Source organism: Mercenaria mercenaria, chromosome 11, assembly GCF_021730395.1.
Source record: "Mercenaria mercenaria strain notata chromosome 11, MADL_Memer_1, whole genome shotgun sequence".
Taxonomy (NCBI): domain Eukaryota; kingdom Metazoa; phylum Mollusca; class Bivalvia; order Venerida; family Veneridae; genus Mercenaria; species Mercenaria mercenaria.
In genome coordinates, this window is record NC_069371.1 from 79,094,510 (window position 1) to 79,112,379 (window position 17,870).

General features: G+C 35.3%; 1 protein-coding gene across 5 annotated transcripts in view; it reads left to right on the forward strand.

Annotated features, from left to right (window-relative positions):
• The first annotated feature begins 4,093 nt into the window (after positions 1–4,093).
• Positions 4,094–17,870, forward strand: part of LOC123531403 (uncharacterized) — a 30,140-nt gene continuing 16,363 nt past the window's right edge. For 3 of the 5 annotated variants that reach the window (XM_053517836.1, XM_045312325.2, XM_053517838.1), the window contains exons 1-3: positions 4,094–4,313; positions 14,996–15,283; positions 16,249–16,516. In XM_053517836.1, coding sequence (XP_053373811.1) covers positions 15,050–15,283; positions 16,249–16,516 — 502 coding nt within the window. In that variant the 5' untranslated portion in view covers positions 4,094–4,313; positions 14,996–15,049. Of the gene's footprint in view, positions 4,314–4,395; positions 4,590–10,577; positions 10,797–14,995; positions 15,284–16,248; positions 16,517–17,870 lie in introns of those variants that run through there. The other 2 variants (XM_045312326.2, XM_045312328.2) reach the window with 2 other exon arrangements.

Below are 17,870 nucleotides of genomic sequence, written 5' to 3' on the forward strand. Positions count from 1 at the left end.
ATTCATACTCATAGAACCACATGCTCTCTGCAAGGCAACTAGTTTCTCCACCAGGTATACACACAGGCCGTCTGCAGCTATATAGGCAGTATATATATATATAGAACCACTGGCAGTCGGCATGACAGCTAGAAGTTTTCCTTACATTATAGAACCAAGGGTCGTCAGCATGGCAACTACAAAGTTTTCTCACTAAGTAGAACCACATGCTCTATGCATAGCAACTATATAATTTCCTCACATTATAGAACCACAGGCAGTCAGCATGGCAACTACATGGGTTTTACATGGTAGAATCAGGCAACTACATGGTTTTCTCGCAGACCGTCATGGTTTTCACGTGCACGGTAGAATCACCGGTCGTCAGCAAGGCAACTCCATGGTTAATATGGACAAAATGCGTTTGCTTAATTAGCGGATACTATTTATCCACGACAGCTTTAGTTAAATAAAACTAACAATTCGGATACTACTGCTTCGTTTTTAGATTTACAAGTCTGTATTTTTAACGACGATGTTATACATACCAAAATTTATGGCAAGGGGAATGATTGTAAATTTTGTATTGTACCCAGGCATCCTTTTATGGGATTATATTTCTCAATTAATCCATGGAAACAAAACAGTGTCCTCACATGGTAGGACCATCTGCCATTAGCAAGGCAACCAGACGGTTTCCTCAGGCTTCTGCAATGCAGTTTGATGGATTCTCTTATCTTGTAGAACCATCGGCCGTTTGCAAGTGTCACGGTATAGAACTTGAATATTAAAACAGGGAGAAAATGTGTAGGCGGCCGGGTAGCTCAGTCGGTAGAGCATCGGACGGCATTCCGACCGCAAGGCAACTTGAACATTTCCTCAACTGGTAGAATTCAAGGCCGTCTGCAAGGCAGCTAGATGGTTTCCTAAATTGTTGTCTCACCGGCCGTCTGCACGACAGCTAGATGGTTTCCTAAAATGTAGCCTTGGTTTCCTAAAATGTAGCCTCACTGGTCGTCTGCAAGACAGCTAGATGGTTTCCTAAATTGTAGTCTAACCGGCCGTCTGCACGACAGCTAGATGGTTTCCTAAAATGTAGCCTCACTGGTCGTCTGCAAGGCAGCTAGATGGTTTCCTAAAAATGTAATCCCACCGGCCGTCTGCAAGGCAGCTAGATGGTTTCATAAAATGTAGTCTCGCCGGCAGTCTGCAAGGCAGTTAGATGGTTTCCTAAAAAGTAGTCCCACCGGCCGTCTGCAAGGCAGCTGGTAGATGGTTTCCTAAAAAGTAGTTTCGCCGGCCGTCTGCAAGGCAGCTAGATGGTTTCCTAAAAGGTTTTCTCACCGGCCGTCTGCAAGGCAGCTAAATGGTTTCCTAAAAAGTAGTCCCGCCAGCCGTCTGCAAGGCAGCTAGATCATGTTTTAATCACAATGATGAACTTGATCATGTCAAGTTCATCATGCGGTTATGGAACTTAAGAATTCATATTTGTTGGATATGATACAGGGGAAAATGTCAGTTACTTGGAATACAGATATATGCATAGCTTTTTGCTGTAGGCGATATAAAGGTCAAAGCACAAATTGGACAAAATTGCTTTAATACAGTCATATCCATTTGATAAGCTATGAAAGGAATCTGCACAAAATATATGGCATAAACTATCGTGCCAAATCAAAGCTAACCAAATATGACAGTTCTTAAAACTGTGCTTATATTTGTTAATAAAAATACTAAAGTGCTGCGGCTGGCATCTTTTCATGACGCTCGTTTGTGTTGGGCAATAGCCCTTGGTGATCACACTGGCAAACGGACCGGAGCCTCTGAGACATTCCGTTCTCATGCGAACGGCTCATTTTCATTGATGGTATTGGCATTTGTCTACGAATGAATTCTTTTTGCAGCAGTACGAATCATGTACGCGATAATAATATATAAACTGCCGGTGGCTAATGGAATAACCGATTTTCTTCCGCATGCTGTTCTAGCTGCCAACGGATTCCTGCATAACTGCTTTCATTTCCTACATTGTGTATTCCATTTGGCATTACCGTGCACGTGCGCTGTTCAGTTAGTTAATTGTCCGACGTATTTTTTTTTCGCATTTTGACGATCTGTCCGTTCCGTCAGTGCTGCCCTTATAATGAGCGCATGTATGAGTATTTAAGTCACAAAATGTATAATCTCAACTATAATACCATTTTCTCAAACCACAAATTTAAGCTTATAATACAACTTAATTGTCATGGCTACCGCTGTATTACAACAGTCTGTGAGTTTCAGTTTTTCACTGATTGATCAATATATACCCTATAGTCTGCTACAGCGTTTGATGCATGACGTCACATATTCAATTATTTACATAAAAAGCTATAAAATCCTCCACAGATGCACGTAACAAAAATTTATATATATTCGATATTGCGCGTAAGACCGATTTCCTCTATTTTGAGAAAATCGCCCAGTAAAATCCAGACAGCTTTGTTAGTTACGCCGATCAATTTTATCGACCTTGTAAGCGAGCTTTTTTGTTTGACGATATATACTGAGGGTCGGCGAACAAACACTGCTTTCAATAAAAGAACAGTCCAATAAAATGACTCACCTTCTACCGGAAATTGAAAGTAGCGGGTAAAATTCATCAGTTGTAATATATACAAATGTAGGTTTAACATCGATTCTTTGGAAATATCGTGTTATATTTCCTGCGTGATAAAACATTTGTTTGAACATAAATCAACAAGAACGTAGCGTGTCACAGCATGTAAAATATGCTTTTCCAACACTTGATATTCAGATTCGTTGGATGTTCGTCGTCCGTCCGTCAGCTGTCGTCCGTCAACGATTTATTTAAGGAACATTTCCTCCTAAACTACTCTACCAATTTCAACCAAACTTCAAAGAAATGTTTTTCGAATGTAGGTCACGAGACATCCGTGAAGAATTCTGCTTGCAAAATAACTTGACAACAATCAGATGGTGACAATATTTGTACTTTGATGTATGCCGATGATATAGTATTTAAAGTTGATAGCAGAATCAATAAATATTGATAAACTTCAATGATTTATGTAACAGAAATGTCTCCATAAATGTTTCATACCGAGGTTGTGTCTTGATCAAACATTGCCTATGTGTGCTTATCGTGTTATTTAATACACTGATTGTTATAATTTTTTGTTTTGTTATTGAATGAAAACTTGCGGCTAAAATGGCGGCTCAGTGTGCTAGCTAGGTCAACTTTTCGGTTAAACATATTGGGGATGTTCCACACAATGTTTCACCAAACTATACGACTCAGATGTTTAGCCCGTCATAGGCTGTGTAGCGGCAGTGTGGGCCATGTGTGCTTCTCGTGCATCACTACTATGAAGAATAACGCTGTTCGATTCTTTCTTAGAGCCGGGAAGTATGCACCCAACCTGAATATCTCAGGTGAAACTAGTTGGGTTCCGGTTGTTATATGCCAGTGGACTATAGTTGCAAAGTACTGGGCTGGTATATCTAGATCTACTACCAATTCCACTCGACTCTACAAACGGATAGCACAACTCTAAGCATGTTACTCGGAAGCTGAAACAATAATACGTATTAGACCTTCCTGTCGGAAGTAAAAACTGGTATCACTGTGTGTGAGCAAACACCTTAATAAATACTAAATGCGTCAGTATTCAGATTCAACGCTGCCATAGGTCAAAACATAATATTATTATACATACTGAAGAAGAAATGTTAGTAAAATATTAACGTGATTGTACGTATACACACAACACAGCAATCAAATTTATGTTTACATACTGTTAACTAGATCTAATACATGAAAAGGGAAATCCATGTTATTTTATTGTGTAAAGATTTTTTCTACGGCATTATTTTCTGCCGAGCGCATTCTTAGTTACTATTTTATAGATCTATTATATATTTTATTTTATTTATTCTATTTTATATAGAAACGAAACAGACTGTTAGAATTCGTTCAGGGGTTATTAGTTGAACCGTCCGTCGGCACCATGTCGCATTTCTGTAACAGTTGGAATCGGGCCAACTGTCTCGTGCGAACTATTCAATTTATATCGATGACGTCATTATAACTTATTGAGCGGCCCTCGCAAGTGAAAAATCCATACGATACCGCTAACAGGTCGGGCTGGTTTGTGAACGCGCTGCAGTTATTTTGTCGATTTTTACATCGTTTCATGGAAGTAAAGTGTTTTGAACTACATGTACAATATTACAACAGTGCTTATTATGTAGAACATATGGAGTGACAAATTTGATAGCGATTATACATGAAGATCATGTAATTTCCGCGTAAACAATACCAAAACTCTCAGGTAAGCTGTGTATTATGTATGCGTGCTAAAAATAGAACGTACAGTAATTCAATGTATGCTCGCAGCGCAGATAAAGAGTTGACCTAGTTGTTTATTCAGTCGTCCGATACAAGATTTAGTGGTGTAGGATTTTTGTTGATAACATGTTTCAAGGATTTCAATAGCTTATTTTGCTAGAGCAAAGTTTGAATTTGATACCAGACGGGATTGATAAAGAGTGTATTCGATATCGCAATGGAACAGTATTTTGTGTGTTGGAATTTGTTTTGCCGTGTTGTAAGTTGTTAATTGTACAGCGTATTTGAAAGAGTTTTAGAACAATGTTGGTACGCAGTTTATTTAAGATAGGCCGCCAGTACTGAAAACGCTTAGATAATTGTCATGTTTTTCAGCACAAAGAAAGGCTTAATTTAAGGTTAATATCTATTGATATTTTATTCCTGTTATTCTGTATTACTGCAGTACACATAAACTAGGTTTAAGTCGCATGCCCTTGAAAACAGACTGTCATGTTATGACATTATAACATTTGCGCTAAGTTACTTCACAAAAGTAGTTCATGATGTCTTAAATATATTGACGACTTTGTTTTTTGTGTCTTTTCTTCAAGAGTACACTGCTGTTAACAGTCAAGTAAACACAAGGTGAATATGTCTGTATTGTAACCACAATGGGAGGGTACGTATCTGAGGTTGGCCGTAAAGAATAAAGTTACATTTCACTGGTTACAGCCTTCTGTAACCTTTATGTATTGTTGTCTGAAATATGTCATTAATCATCTGACATCACAAAGCGCGACTTAAAAGTAATTTTACAAAGTAGTGTTAAATTTACAAAATGTATACTACAGATTCTTTTTCATTTCATTTTGAAGTACCATTTACCTTTACCAGTTTACTGTGCATTGGAATGTTTAAAGCTGTAAGAGATTTTTTTGCAGTAATTACGTCCCCTGCCAGTACTACGTAAACCATTGTGATTGACAATGCAAGGCACGTTCAGAATTTAGCTAAAATAAAACTTAAATAAAACTTGCCATCCGAAACATCAACAGCTTGCCAGTGAGCTGGAAGAGTGACTTTGAAAAGAAAGACGTGTATATCAGATTTTATATTCAGTTGGTTTTAATATGTTAAAATACATACAGTCCTACATGACAGATGTACACTGATGTATTTGCATTAATGTCAATGTTTTATCCAGTTCATCAGGAAGTTTGTGGAAATATGATAGCGTGTGATTTACGCTGATGACACGCATGCCATAATAAGAGGCGAGACAGTTTTATTACTGATAAACTTGTAAATTTATGATATGATATTGTTTAATTAAATTCTAAAAATTTAAATCCATCTAGTTCATTTAGTTGTATAGGTTGATCCATTTCTGGTTCACGAGCCATCTGGAACAATGGAATGGTCTAGTTTCCTTTATTCTGTAGAGAATTGTAGTTTGTAATAATTGTATATTTATTTAAGATATTAAGTATACTGATCTATAATTTGCATTTTGTAAAAAATCTGTGTTTACTTTTCTTCTAAAACCTCACTATAGACCAGTCTTAACTTTAAAGAAACAGAATTATGCTCTTTTAAGAACTGAATTTGTTTTACAGGGTACAGTTTAAGTCATTCTAAATGACACGATCGGGTCAAATTGTACAAAATTTCTCCAGCCATACGGAGGTTTTGCCTTTAAAGCTATTTGCTATTTACATTGTTTACAGATAGCTCCATTATTGCATAATCATTTCCTCCTGTAAATAAAGGCCTTTTTTAAATGTGAGTGTTTTGTTTGTCAAGGTTTTAACAGTTTATACAAGAGGTAGCTAGTTTAACCTAACAGATTTACCGAATTACGCCTACGTTCTACAAATAGCAGTAACCAACGTTGTGACACAAAGGCAGAAGGTTTTCATTTTTAGACATGACTGTATTTAAGACAGATACATGTGTATGCAAGTAACGTGTTGCAGAAACATATTAGTTTCTCCTTATTTACAATATTTGTAATTTGGGTTGAATGTGAAACAAGTTCTACAACTTCTGTTACCTTATTTCTGATGACTGTCTGTCCCTATGAGGGTATGAGAGAAGTGAAGCCATTTCCTTTGTCTATGGTCAGATCAAAGACGTAACATTTTGTACTCTGGATTTACAAATTTGATGGAATTATGTCTCTTTACTACTTGAAGTATTAAACTTAGAAAAAGAAAAGGAAGTAGAGACAGAAACAAACTACTTCTTTTCACTGTATTTTGTTAGAATTTCTTAAAACAAATGAATATGTCAAATCAAACAAAGACACTTAGACTACCGTATGGGCTATGATGTAACACAGCCTATTTTGATATTCTTTACGTATACATGTACATGAAAACATATAGCGTGCGTAGTTTGAATAATATAGTAAGATTGTCAAGGACAGATTGTATGAGACAAGCTGTAGATAACAGATGAGGATGTGACTGCTTAGGGCAGTATTTAACATATTGTCATCAGGATACTTAAATACCGGTACACTTGTTTACTATCAACTTTTGAGGTTATAATTGCCAGCAATTATATTTTTTAATTATGAGTACTAGATCCTTCCTTGATTGAATTCAAGCCAAATTGACAGTTGAAAATGCGTAAAAGTATACATGTAATAAGACCAATAGCAAAGGTCTGTCATTTTGTTGTTATTATGAGTTTACGTTTGCCCCATATTTTGAGGGAAAAAATTCAAATAACACCAAATCGTAGAATGAAAGGGTTCTTTTGCATGAAAATTGAACAGCATATAAAACATGTATATTACTCTACAAAACAATTGTCAGTTTACTGATATATATGCACCTTTACAAACTCACCATTTTCAAAGAACTGTTACATTTGCAGTAATGTCCCAGTGCTGAAATTTCACATAACAAAGTGGACCACAGTTTTCAGCAGTTGTTCATTTTTATTTCTGTACAAATGGCATTCATTTTTAAAGGGGGACAACCTTTTTGAGAATATTTTAAGTATCCAGTCCTACAGGATAGTATAGAAGGATATGTAATGGACAGGTAGATTGTTGATGAAGATGTTGTTTGTTTACCAGATCAGGCATGTACCAGATATTTCATTGTTTTGATGATATACTCCTAAGCTGGAAATAGAGTCCCTGTCGCCATGGCCCATTGCCTTCATGCTATTTTTAGAAATATACATAATTACTGAAGGTCTATTTAGCACTTTGTTTGGCTCTTTATGTTGTTGGTATTGTCAGCTGATGACATTTTGATATTCAAGAATTAGCTATTTTGTCAGAAAAGTACCCTTTTAGGGCTTCTCAGTTTAGGTACTGTGTAAAGATTCATTTTCCCATCATGCAACTGCTGAAAGCATCCTTTGGTCCTTAATCTTCGTGTCGACTTGCATACCTTTGGTCACCAAACTATAAGTTCCTGTCAAATATTGTATGGTACATGTAGTATAATATCTTTACTTCATTATGACTCATGCAAGATATATAAGGTATGACACTGCTTTATAACCTTCATGTCTCAAAAGATAATTTTCAGTTAATTTGAAAGAAATAACCGTGGTCAGAGTATCTCATCAGTTATAACCTCGGCTAGAACTTGTCAACATTTCGCTGTAACTTACCTTTTCAGAAAGGAGTTCTAAGGAAGTGTACGTCGCAGTTCCTTCAAGAGTTTTTTTCTTTCTTGATGTAGTTGATTCCCAAGGTACTACTTAAGAACTCGGATTTAAGAAGTGATTCAAACGCTGAAAAAAGAGAATGTACTTTTAAGCGATTGTATGCTTCTGTGACAGCTGTTTAAAGACTTTCAGTCAATACTTGTGTGCTGCATTAATTTGCTTGTCATACATAATGTACTAGATCATAACGCATTATCACCATACAATATATATATATGTATATCAAAACTTGTTTTATCATTTGAAGCTTTTTAATTTTACAAAATTCGCCAGTTAATACGTTTGGGCCTCCGTGGCTGAGTGTTTAAGGTCGCTGACATTGAATTACTTGCCCCTCACCAATGTGGGTTTGAGCCTCGCTTGGGATGAAATCATGTGAGGAAGTCATCCAACTGGCTTACAGATGGTCTGTGGTTCTACCCAGGTGCCCTTTTGTTATGAAATAATGCACTGAGGGTCACCTGTGGACTTTTTCCACCATCAGAGCTGGGAAGGTGCCATATGACCTATAATTTTGTTGGTGCAATGTTAAACCCACAAAACACAACTACAAACGAATTAATCATTTATCGATTTCATATAGCTTTTGTATGGACCCTCATTTAAGCATTTGTTGAGTCAGATGATACCTGCATGCACCTAGTCTACAGAGAGTTCCAGTGTATAGATGCAGGAATTGATTTTCCTCTTGAAATTTGTTACATCTCTTGTTAAATTGTATTGATCCATACCGGTATATATTAAGGTAATGAGTCACAGCACATGAGCAATAACTTACTCTAGACTCAACTTTTATGATGCGTTTAAAAAAATGAGTCCAGGAATAAATAAAGGTCTTACTCATCGGCAATCCTATTTTAAGAGCATGCCAGACTCACTCATCTTCACATGCTGGCAGCTCAGTCCGTAGATTCTCAAGTTGATACAAAAGTGTTCCTGAAGACTTTGGTACAGTATATTCCCTAATTAATGCCCTCCACCTCCCACCCCAATATGAATGCAACTCCACCCACATATTTAACCTTTAGTCAAGTGATTCTGCCTTTGTGACCAGTGCAGACCAAGATCAGCCTGCACATCCATGCAGGCTGATCATGGTCTGCACTGTTTGCTATTCAGTCAGTAAATTTTCAGTGAACACCCCTTCGAATAATAAATGGTATTGCCCAAAATGAATGATGGACCAGTCCATTTTAGAAATTTAGCAGGCTAAGGGTTAAAAAAAAAACTATTTTAGGTCATAAGTGAATGTCATCACAACAGTAGTGCTAAAACTGTTAACATTCATTTTTAAAAACTAAACTAAGTAAAAAATAATTTTTGTGAATGCCTTTTTGCAAAGTGTAACAACCCAAGGGTGTTGATAAGAGAATATAATTATGGTAATTGATTAATTCTTTAATTGATGGTATTATCTTTAATAACATTTTGATGCACACAGATGATATTAAAACACTATAGATGTTATGTAATCAGTATCCACAGTCAAAAGGTTGCAAGTTTGATCCATGAGTGAGGCCGTGTTTGATTGAAGACAATATGTCTGTTCAAAGTCAGTAATCATACTCCTGTGTAATCCGTCAGCAGTGGATAGGACAATTTATGGTATCACATAATTATGTTAGATTTTAAAGTTAAATGTTTTAACAAAATTGTGCAAAAGTCAAACCAAGTTAAGAAATTAAAAATATCAGAAATAAAGTAAAGTAGAGATGGGAGCAATATTCATCATTGGAGAAAGTTCTGGGGAACATTAATAATTATATCTCTGTCAATGGTTTACCTCATGAAGACCAAAGGGAAAATAATCTGTAAGTTTATAGATTGGCAGTTGCAGTTGTCTCCCCTGATGCTGATACTCTGCTAAATTTCTATAATGACCTATAATGAACTTGTCCATCTTTAAGTTTTGACAGTACCATAAACTTTTAAAAGCGGTTCTTACAAAAAAAAAAAATATTGACTGAAAGGCAGAATCAGTCGTGTTTAGCATGATAGGGGTTTAAATACATATTGTGCATGACCAAACATCTTTTATACTCAGTTTATTAAATGATACATTTTTGTATTTAATCAGAAAAAGGCCATGCTACATAAGCATCACTGGGCATTTTAACATTTCAGTTTTTATTTTAAATGTTACCTCTTTTTTTTTTATCTCTTTTTAATGTTAAATATGCTGCAACAGATGTTTCATTCATTTCTACGTTAGAGCAATATTTGTTCAGTAAATCTGATTATAAAGTGTGCTGGTAAACTCAACTTTTAACGGTAAAGTGCGCACCTGTAATCAATATTTCAGATGCCTGTTTTATAACCGTACCCGGGATGCGACTCTCATAGGTTTTTTAATACATGGTATTGGAAAAGAATAAAAGGTCGCGCTTCGTTTACTAGTGACTCATGAATATATTTGAGTTCAACAATATCTGAACACGGCTTTAGAAATATATCGTTGTATTGATCCCGTTTGCAAACAATTTTAAAATTACCTTTGTCGCAAGTCAAAGCATAAATAAAGTAGCGGCTGATTTTCATAGCGAGCATTCAGGCATTACGGTTGATAGTAATATAGTTTGGGTTAAAACAGGATACACAGGGAGATTGTGAATTTATAAAATACTTGATGAATTTTTAAAGTGACGCAGGATAGATATAAGACTTGGTTTATCAATAGTTTTATATCGGTTTCGGAAATATGAGATTAAAAGTTTGATTACCGGGTATTTACATTAAATTTTGTACACATTTAGCGTGCGTAGGATATAACGATGTTTAGAGGTTACAAACTGTAAGTTGTTGTTCTTTTTACTAAAACTCATTTCTTGTATTATTGAAATGGTTTAAACTGTGAAATTGTTTTAACATTTAATTGCAGTTGAAGCACACGGGTACTAAACAGTGCCTGCGGTACTGACTGTGCCGACGAGGATTGAAGGCACTTCGCTTCCTGTACCGCAGGTACTTCGTCAATGTTTACAAAACGAGCGAGATTGGTGAGTGATTTTTGTCATTTTTGTCATCTTGTTACTGCATGAACCATTTTTTTCAAAAATCGGGGAATGTAGCGGGGTGTAGATGTATCTTATCTACATATCCGTGCTAAAATTTGTGGCAAAAGATCAATTTCCTAGAAATGTAAGGACAAATAAGTTGGGAATGAAACGTGATCTTTTTCACATCAGTGACTGTTTACACTCGATTTCTTTTCGCTGACCCAAACGATGTCGTCTCTGCCGTCGTAATTTATATTTATAAATGACATGTGATCTGCTAAAATATAAAATGTGTCCAGAAAATTCCGAATTTGAACGTTATGCCAATTTTGAAAAAGTGCCGCAGGCATTTCGACGATGCCGCAGCTCCTTCGAGGTGCCGCAGGCACTTTCAAAAAGTATCGGGACATAAATTTGGCCGAAACTAGACAAGTGGAAGAACAGAGAAACAGAAGGGCGGAAACTAAATGCCCCCATGATACTGTAGTAAATTGACTTTATAGTTGTAAAATAAAAGGGACCAAACCTTTGTAACGCTTTAAATATCAATCCATTATGGTGGTATAGGCTATATACCAATAAAAAATTTCAGATAAAATTCAGCTACTTCAGAACAATTTTGTTACAGTTTCTGGATTTTCACTCCGTCGTAGACCTATTTTCCACAAGATACCCGTACATTTCCTTCAAGAAAACGAAAAGAAAAAGGGATGTTTAATAGTATGCAGTGAAATGCAAGTCAACTGAAGTCAGGTACCCTCATATTGCCGCATTTCAGAAAGCGGTCAGCAGAATAAAAACCCTACTTTGTTTTCACGTAAAACAACTCGAAAACATGCGAGTATTAGCATGAAAAGTGTCCTATTTTACTTAAAATTCATTCCACGAGTGAAGTAATGCTCATTTGGCTCCCGATTTACGCACAAATGCGCGAAAAATGGAAAAATTAGGATCTATTTACTAGAAACTTCTTTCAACTACACCACGGAAGCACATTTTTGACCGAATTACAGCATTATAACCTCTGCCATGAGAAAGGCAGGTTACAATATATAAGCTGTCGCGATACTTCAAGAAATTATCGTGATAAAGCGAAGTTTTCTAATAAGAGTCTCAATAGTCAGAAGTTTCCTGTAAATATTATTGCGATGATTTACATTACAATCTCGATACCATTTGTGTAAGAGCCCATTGTGGACAGCTAACATTTACTAGCTAGACAGTTACATTGTATTTCGGTATAAAATCAGAAACTATATTGATGTTGAAATTTTCTGTAGTTATTTTAATAGCCTAACGTTTCCTGGAAATATTAAGTATATCTACAAAAAAAAAAAATATAGGCCTATATTGTAAAAATGTTTTCAGAAAAATGGAGAACATAATAAGTATAGCTCATAAACGATCAAACGGGAGAATTTTTACATGTACGTAAAAACCCATTCGTTTCCTGCAAACAAAACTTTGAAAAAAAGAATAACATATCGGGCAGCATAGGATGGACAGAGAAGGCAATTTTCAAAAAGCATAATATTTGGGAAATAAACTGACCGGAACAATCGCGTACTAGAGTTTAAGATTACCCGCGAAGATAAACCGATTGCTATACTTTTTATATTTGTGAATATAAAATATAATCGTACGAATGCGAGTTATTTGAGATTTGGTTAGTTATGGGCCAAATTTATCAAACTTTTCGAAGTGCCTGCGGCACCTCGAAGGGGCTGCGGCGTCGTCGAAATGCCTGCGGCACTTTTTCAAAATTGGCATAACGTTCAAATTCGGAATTTTCTGGACACATTTTATGTTTTAGCAGATCACATGTCATTTATAAATATGACTTACGACGGCAGAGACGGCATCGTATTGGTCAGCGAAAAGAAATGAGTCTAAACAGTCACTGATGTGAAAAAAATCACGTTTCATTCCAAACTTATTTGTCCTTACATTTCTAGGAAATTGATCTTTTGCCACAAATTTAAGCATGGATATGTAGATAAGATACATTTACACCCCGCTACATTCCCCGATTTTTGAAAAAATGCTTCATGCAGTTACAAAATAATAAAAATGACAAAAATCACTCACCGATCTCGCTCGTTTTGTAAACATTGACGAAGTACCTGCGGTACAGGAAGCAAGGTGCCTTCAATCCTCGTCGGCACAGGCAGTGCCGCAGGCACTGTTTAGTACCCGTGAAGCACCATATCTGAAAAAAAAAATTTAAGAGTATCAAACTTTCGGTCTCACTGATCAATAAGATTATTTTTGATAGCTCTTTATAAAAATTTCTCCTTTTTTTAAAGAACTTTTTAATAAAGCAGTTTTTATAGGTACGGTATGAGCATTGTCCCTTAAGCCCCTTAAATAAATTCTACGATTGTCTTAATATGCATTAAAGAATTACTTAAATTGCATACATGTATATTTTAAAACAGCATGGTAGTACATATACATGAAAAAAAAATAAAATGCCACATAGAAAATTAAAAACCTTGAATATACCATGTATTAACATTAAACCCCATGTGTAAACCCCCCGCATTATACAAGCTGTTCTATAAATGGTAAATATCTACTTTATGTACAATATACAGTATACTTGATATAGGTAAATATCGACCAGTCAGAATATATCGGTACTTATATGGAATTTTCTATAGATTAGTGTAGGGTATAGTGATTAAAGGCTCACAGCGGTCCTATCTTTTTGTATGTAAAGATAATATCCTTTTTGCAGTTAAGATAAACAAAGAAGTTTAAACTGATAAAGACAAATGATAAAAATACAGAACTGTTAAAGGCACATAATGACTTTGTTTATAATATGGCTGCTGTATTTTTTGTTTTGAACAGAAGATATTTATTTTTTTGCTGAATCTAACTTCTCGTATGTTTGTCAAAGGTTTGAATATCTGAATAATTTTTGGAAATTGTTTTTTATTACCTCCCTTTATAACTCTGATCATACAAGATATGTGCAAGATTTAAAGTAGCAACTTTCTAACCATGTTATTGTGCACACTCCCAATTTGACAGCAGATTTTAAATATATGTGTTGTTAACGTAAAATTGAAAGCCGCATGGGACATTAAAGTTGTATTAACGTTGCATCTTGTGATGTTTAAATATCCTTTGTGGTACGATAAATGGTTTAAATGGTATTCAATGTCAAGTAACTGAAGTATCATTAAAAGTAACTTGGAATAAAACAAAATTTCAAGATTCAAGATGTATTTTGAATCTTGAAAACAAGATCTTTTTATCTTGAGACTTAGTAAATTAAGCACTAAAGGCAATAAACTTTTATAAAATTTCTGGTTTTCTGAGTATATGCGTGATTAAGTGCAAAAACAAACACTCAAGGCTATATATAATTTTGCATTATGTGCTCAAGAAACTGTATCAACTGTTGACACAGAGTTACCTCCCTTAGAATGTCAACGACCATATGTAAACAATCTGTCACAGTTTTCCTCCAAGTTATCATAGTTCAGATATATTTCAGTTGAAACATATGTCGATATATTTTCTTTGTTATCAAATGGTAAAATTGAGTTAAACTACCTGACTTTGACTGACTTTATGAAAGATGTAGAAAACCGATACTACAAAGGGGAAACAAAATGGTACAGCTTTTTTTAACGGTCTACCAGCCTTGCATTATATATGAATTTTATGGCTTAAGGTTGATTTTAGGTCAAGGGCTTTCGGGCTTTGATAGTATATTTTTTGCATATTTCCTAAGTCATTCTCCGTATAAGAATGTAATTGATATTTTTGTTACTCTGAAATAAACATATCTTTAATTACTTTTATTTTTGCCTCATGTATATTACTTTGAGCTTTTTTATATAGAAATTATTACCAGTAAGTGGTTTTTATATGTACTGGAAACGTACTTATTGTTTTGATTTATAACAACAAATACCAGTAGCAGATTAACGCTTGTTTAGCATAATTTTATTTTGGCATATTATTTTTATCATTTCAGAAAAACAAGTTTTGTCAATATGGGTTAGTTTGATTGTTTCAACAAACATATAGAATGAAGAAATATTTACAATACAACTCCACTCACTTCCGTGAAACTCCGTCAGATGTAGGGATCAATCTCCCACACAGACAGACACCAGAAGCACGCCAGAATGAGGCAAGGTGCCCTGTGGTATTGGACCTTTCTGGAAGGCCTAGTGTTAACCCGGTTTCCAAGGTAACGGATCAGAAAGGGGCCAATGAGCAAGAAGCTGCCTTAGACCTGTCCAAATATGGAAGACAAGAGGTACTATTTTTCTTACAACTTCCTGACAATGTGATCTGTGTTAATATGAATTACATGAATATTTTAACAGAATTATGGAGAAGGCTTATGATTTATAAGCTTTACTTTTGGTAGGCCTCTTGAAAATGCAGGACTGATTGTCAATATAAAGAAGCAATGTCGTGATGCTAGGGAGGTAAGAAAACCTTCCAGGCTTCTATATAACCAGGAAAATGTTTGAGGTCTTATTATTGTGGCTGTCAGAAATGTGATAGAGTAAACGGATTTGTTAAATATCAAATAACTATGTCAAGAAGCACTTCTGAATCTATTTTTAAAACTATTTGGTATATGTTGTTTGCTTTTGTTTAGAAAATAACTCGGTTCAAATCACACCTTTCAAATAACTGTCTGTGTAGGTTTGGTTATGTCTCTAAATCAACCAGAAATATTTTCTGAAGTTCAGTTTCTATATCATTTTGTCCAGGGTATTTATTCTAATAACAAAATCCAGTACAAGTTGAATATGTAGGGACAGTCCAGTTCAGTTCAAGATTACAAGGTCAGATAAAAGGCGGCTTAACTTGAAAACATCTTGACAAACCAGAAAGATTGCATTCCAAACACGCAAAACAATTTTTGTTGCGTTTTAAGTTTTACAACATAAAAGGTTTAGAAATTCAAAAAGTGGAAACTAAACACAATCCTGTTCCTGTAGTTAATGATCTTGTTTTGTAAAATAATACACAAAGACAAATGTTTTTGAAGTAACTTTGTTGCTTTTAACTAAAAGAATTCACGATGCAGAACTGATATTAAAATGTTGATACCCTTTGTGTGAAATAATATTATAAATGTAAACTGTATAAAACTGGCCATTGGAATTGGCTGGAATTCTTACTGTCTATTGATATTTGATTTAGTTCTTCATCAAATATAAATATTGTCTTTAAATATTTTAGAAAATGTTTTGTTTTCTTTTCCAGTCACAAGAGGAGGCTTTGGATTTGAGCAAACCAAGTGGAAATAACCAATCGTATCCACCGACACATTCTGTCAACCAATCACGTAGCTCCATACATACACCTCCTGTCACAAGACATTCCAAGTCTCCTGCTAGCCAACCATATAGCTTGTTACAAGCAGCTCTGAATTCAAGCCAACCGAATGCTGGCTTACATACAGTGTTTGACAGGATCTGCCAGTCAACAGCTGCTATGCTGGAGCAAAGGGCAATGATATTTTCTACTGCAGGTAAAAACCATGTGACCATAATTTTACTCTTCTTAACAAAGGTTTTTGTCTTACGCTGTCATGGAAATACCTTCAAGGTGAAATGAGTTTTGATGGGTTGATGCATTCAAAATTTTGCATTTTCCGACCATGATTCATGCACTCCTTATAGCAAGTATTGTAAAATGTTTTTATGACTTAGTCCTTGTGATTAAGGAAAGTGCTTGGATGTATTCTATGAGTTTAAAGTCCTAAAAATGTTGACTTTTGTCTTCTAATTTTGAGTTTCTTTTTTCTTTTGAAAATAGAGCTATTTAAGTGGTAGATCAAGTAGTTCAAGATTTAATTGTCATTTGCCTGTTAAATGTTAAAGGTAGGTAAAGGTAAGCTTTATTTTATGTTGCGTATAATCAGCAAACAGTATGAGCTACAAAGCTCTTGTGCAACAAACTAGGTATCCAATAATAGATACTTACCTGTGCTTATTTACTCCTTACACCTTTAAATACCAAGTCAAGCACAGGAGCAACCATACTTTTTCCGTCTTGGTAGCGCGCCATGGATTGAAGCTCCGACTTCCTGCCTCTAAACAGCCACTCTACGTATCTATTGAGGCGTTAAATGTTACTTGGTTTATTTAAGATTTAAGAATCCCAAATAGCTTCATCCCAATAAAATAAGATCATACAATCTGAAGATTCTTAAAGTATCTGTTTATAACTGATACGAAGTCACACTCAACCAATAGTAATAATTTCAGATATTATTGACATTAATTTCTAGTCAGTCAGAAACCTTTGGGAAATGATCTACATTTAAACTTATTTAAGTTAATTAATGCACTCATCTAAATGCAACAAGATTTAGTTTATCTGTCAGTACATAAAGAAACCATATACATGAATCTATATAAATCAATTAAATCATGTACAAATTTCCAAGAAACATCCAAAATAACCAACCCACCCGCTAGCTCTAGAAGGTCTGGTCTACGAATCGCGGGTCGCAAGTTCGATCCTCGGGCGGGGCATATGTTCTCCGTGATTATTTGATTAACAACATTGTGTCTGAAATCATTAGTCCTCCACCTCTGATACATGTGGGGAAGTTGGCAGTTACTTGCGGAGAACAGGTTTGTACTGGTACAGAATCCAGGTTAGGTTAACTGCCCACCGTTATATGACTGAAATACTGTTGAAAAACGGCGTTAAACCCAAAACAAACAAACAAAACCAAAATAAGCCATGGTAGATACAATGTCACTTGAACAAAATATATACCCCAAGATAAAAAGTATATGGTGGCTTTATTTTGGTCTGTTTACCATCGTGTCCACTCAATATCTTCTAAACAATTGGGAAGATTTTCACCGCAG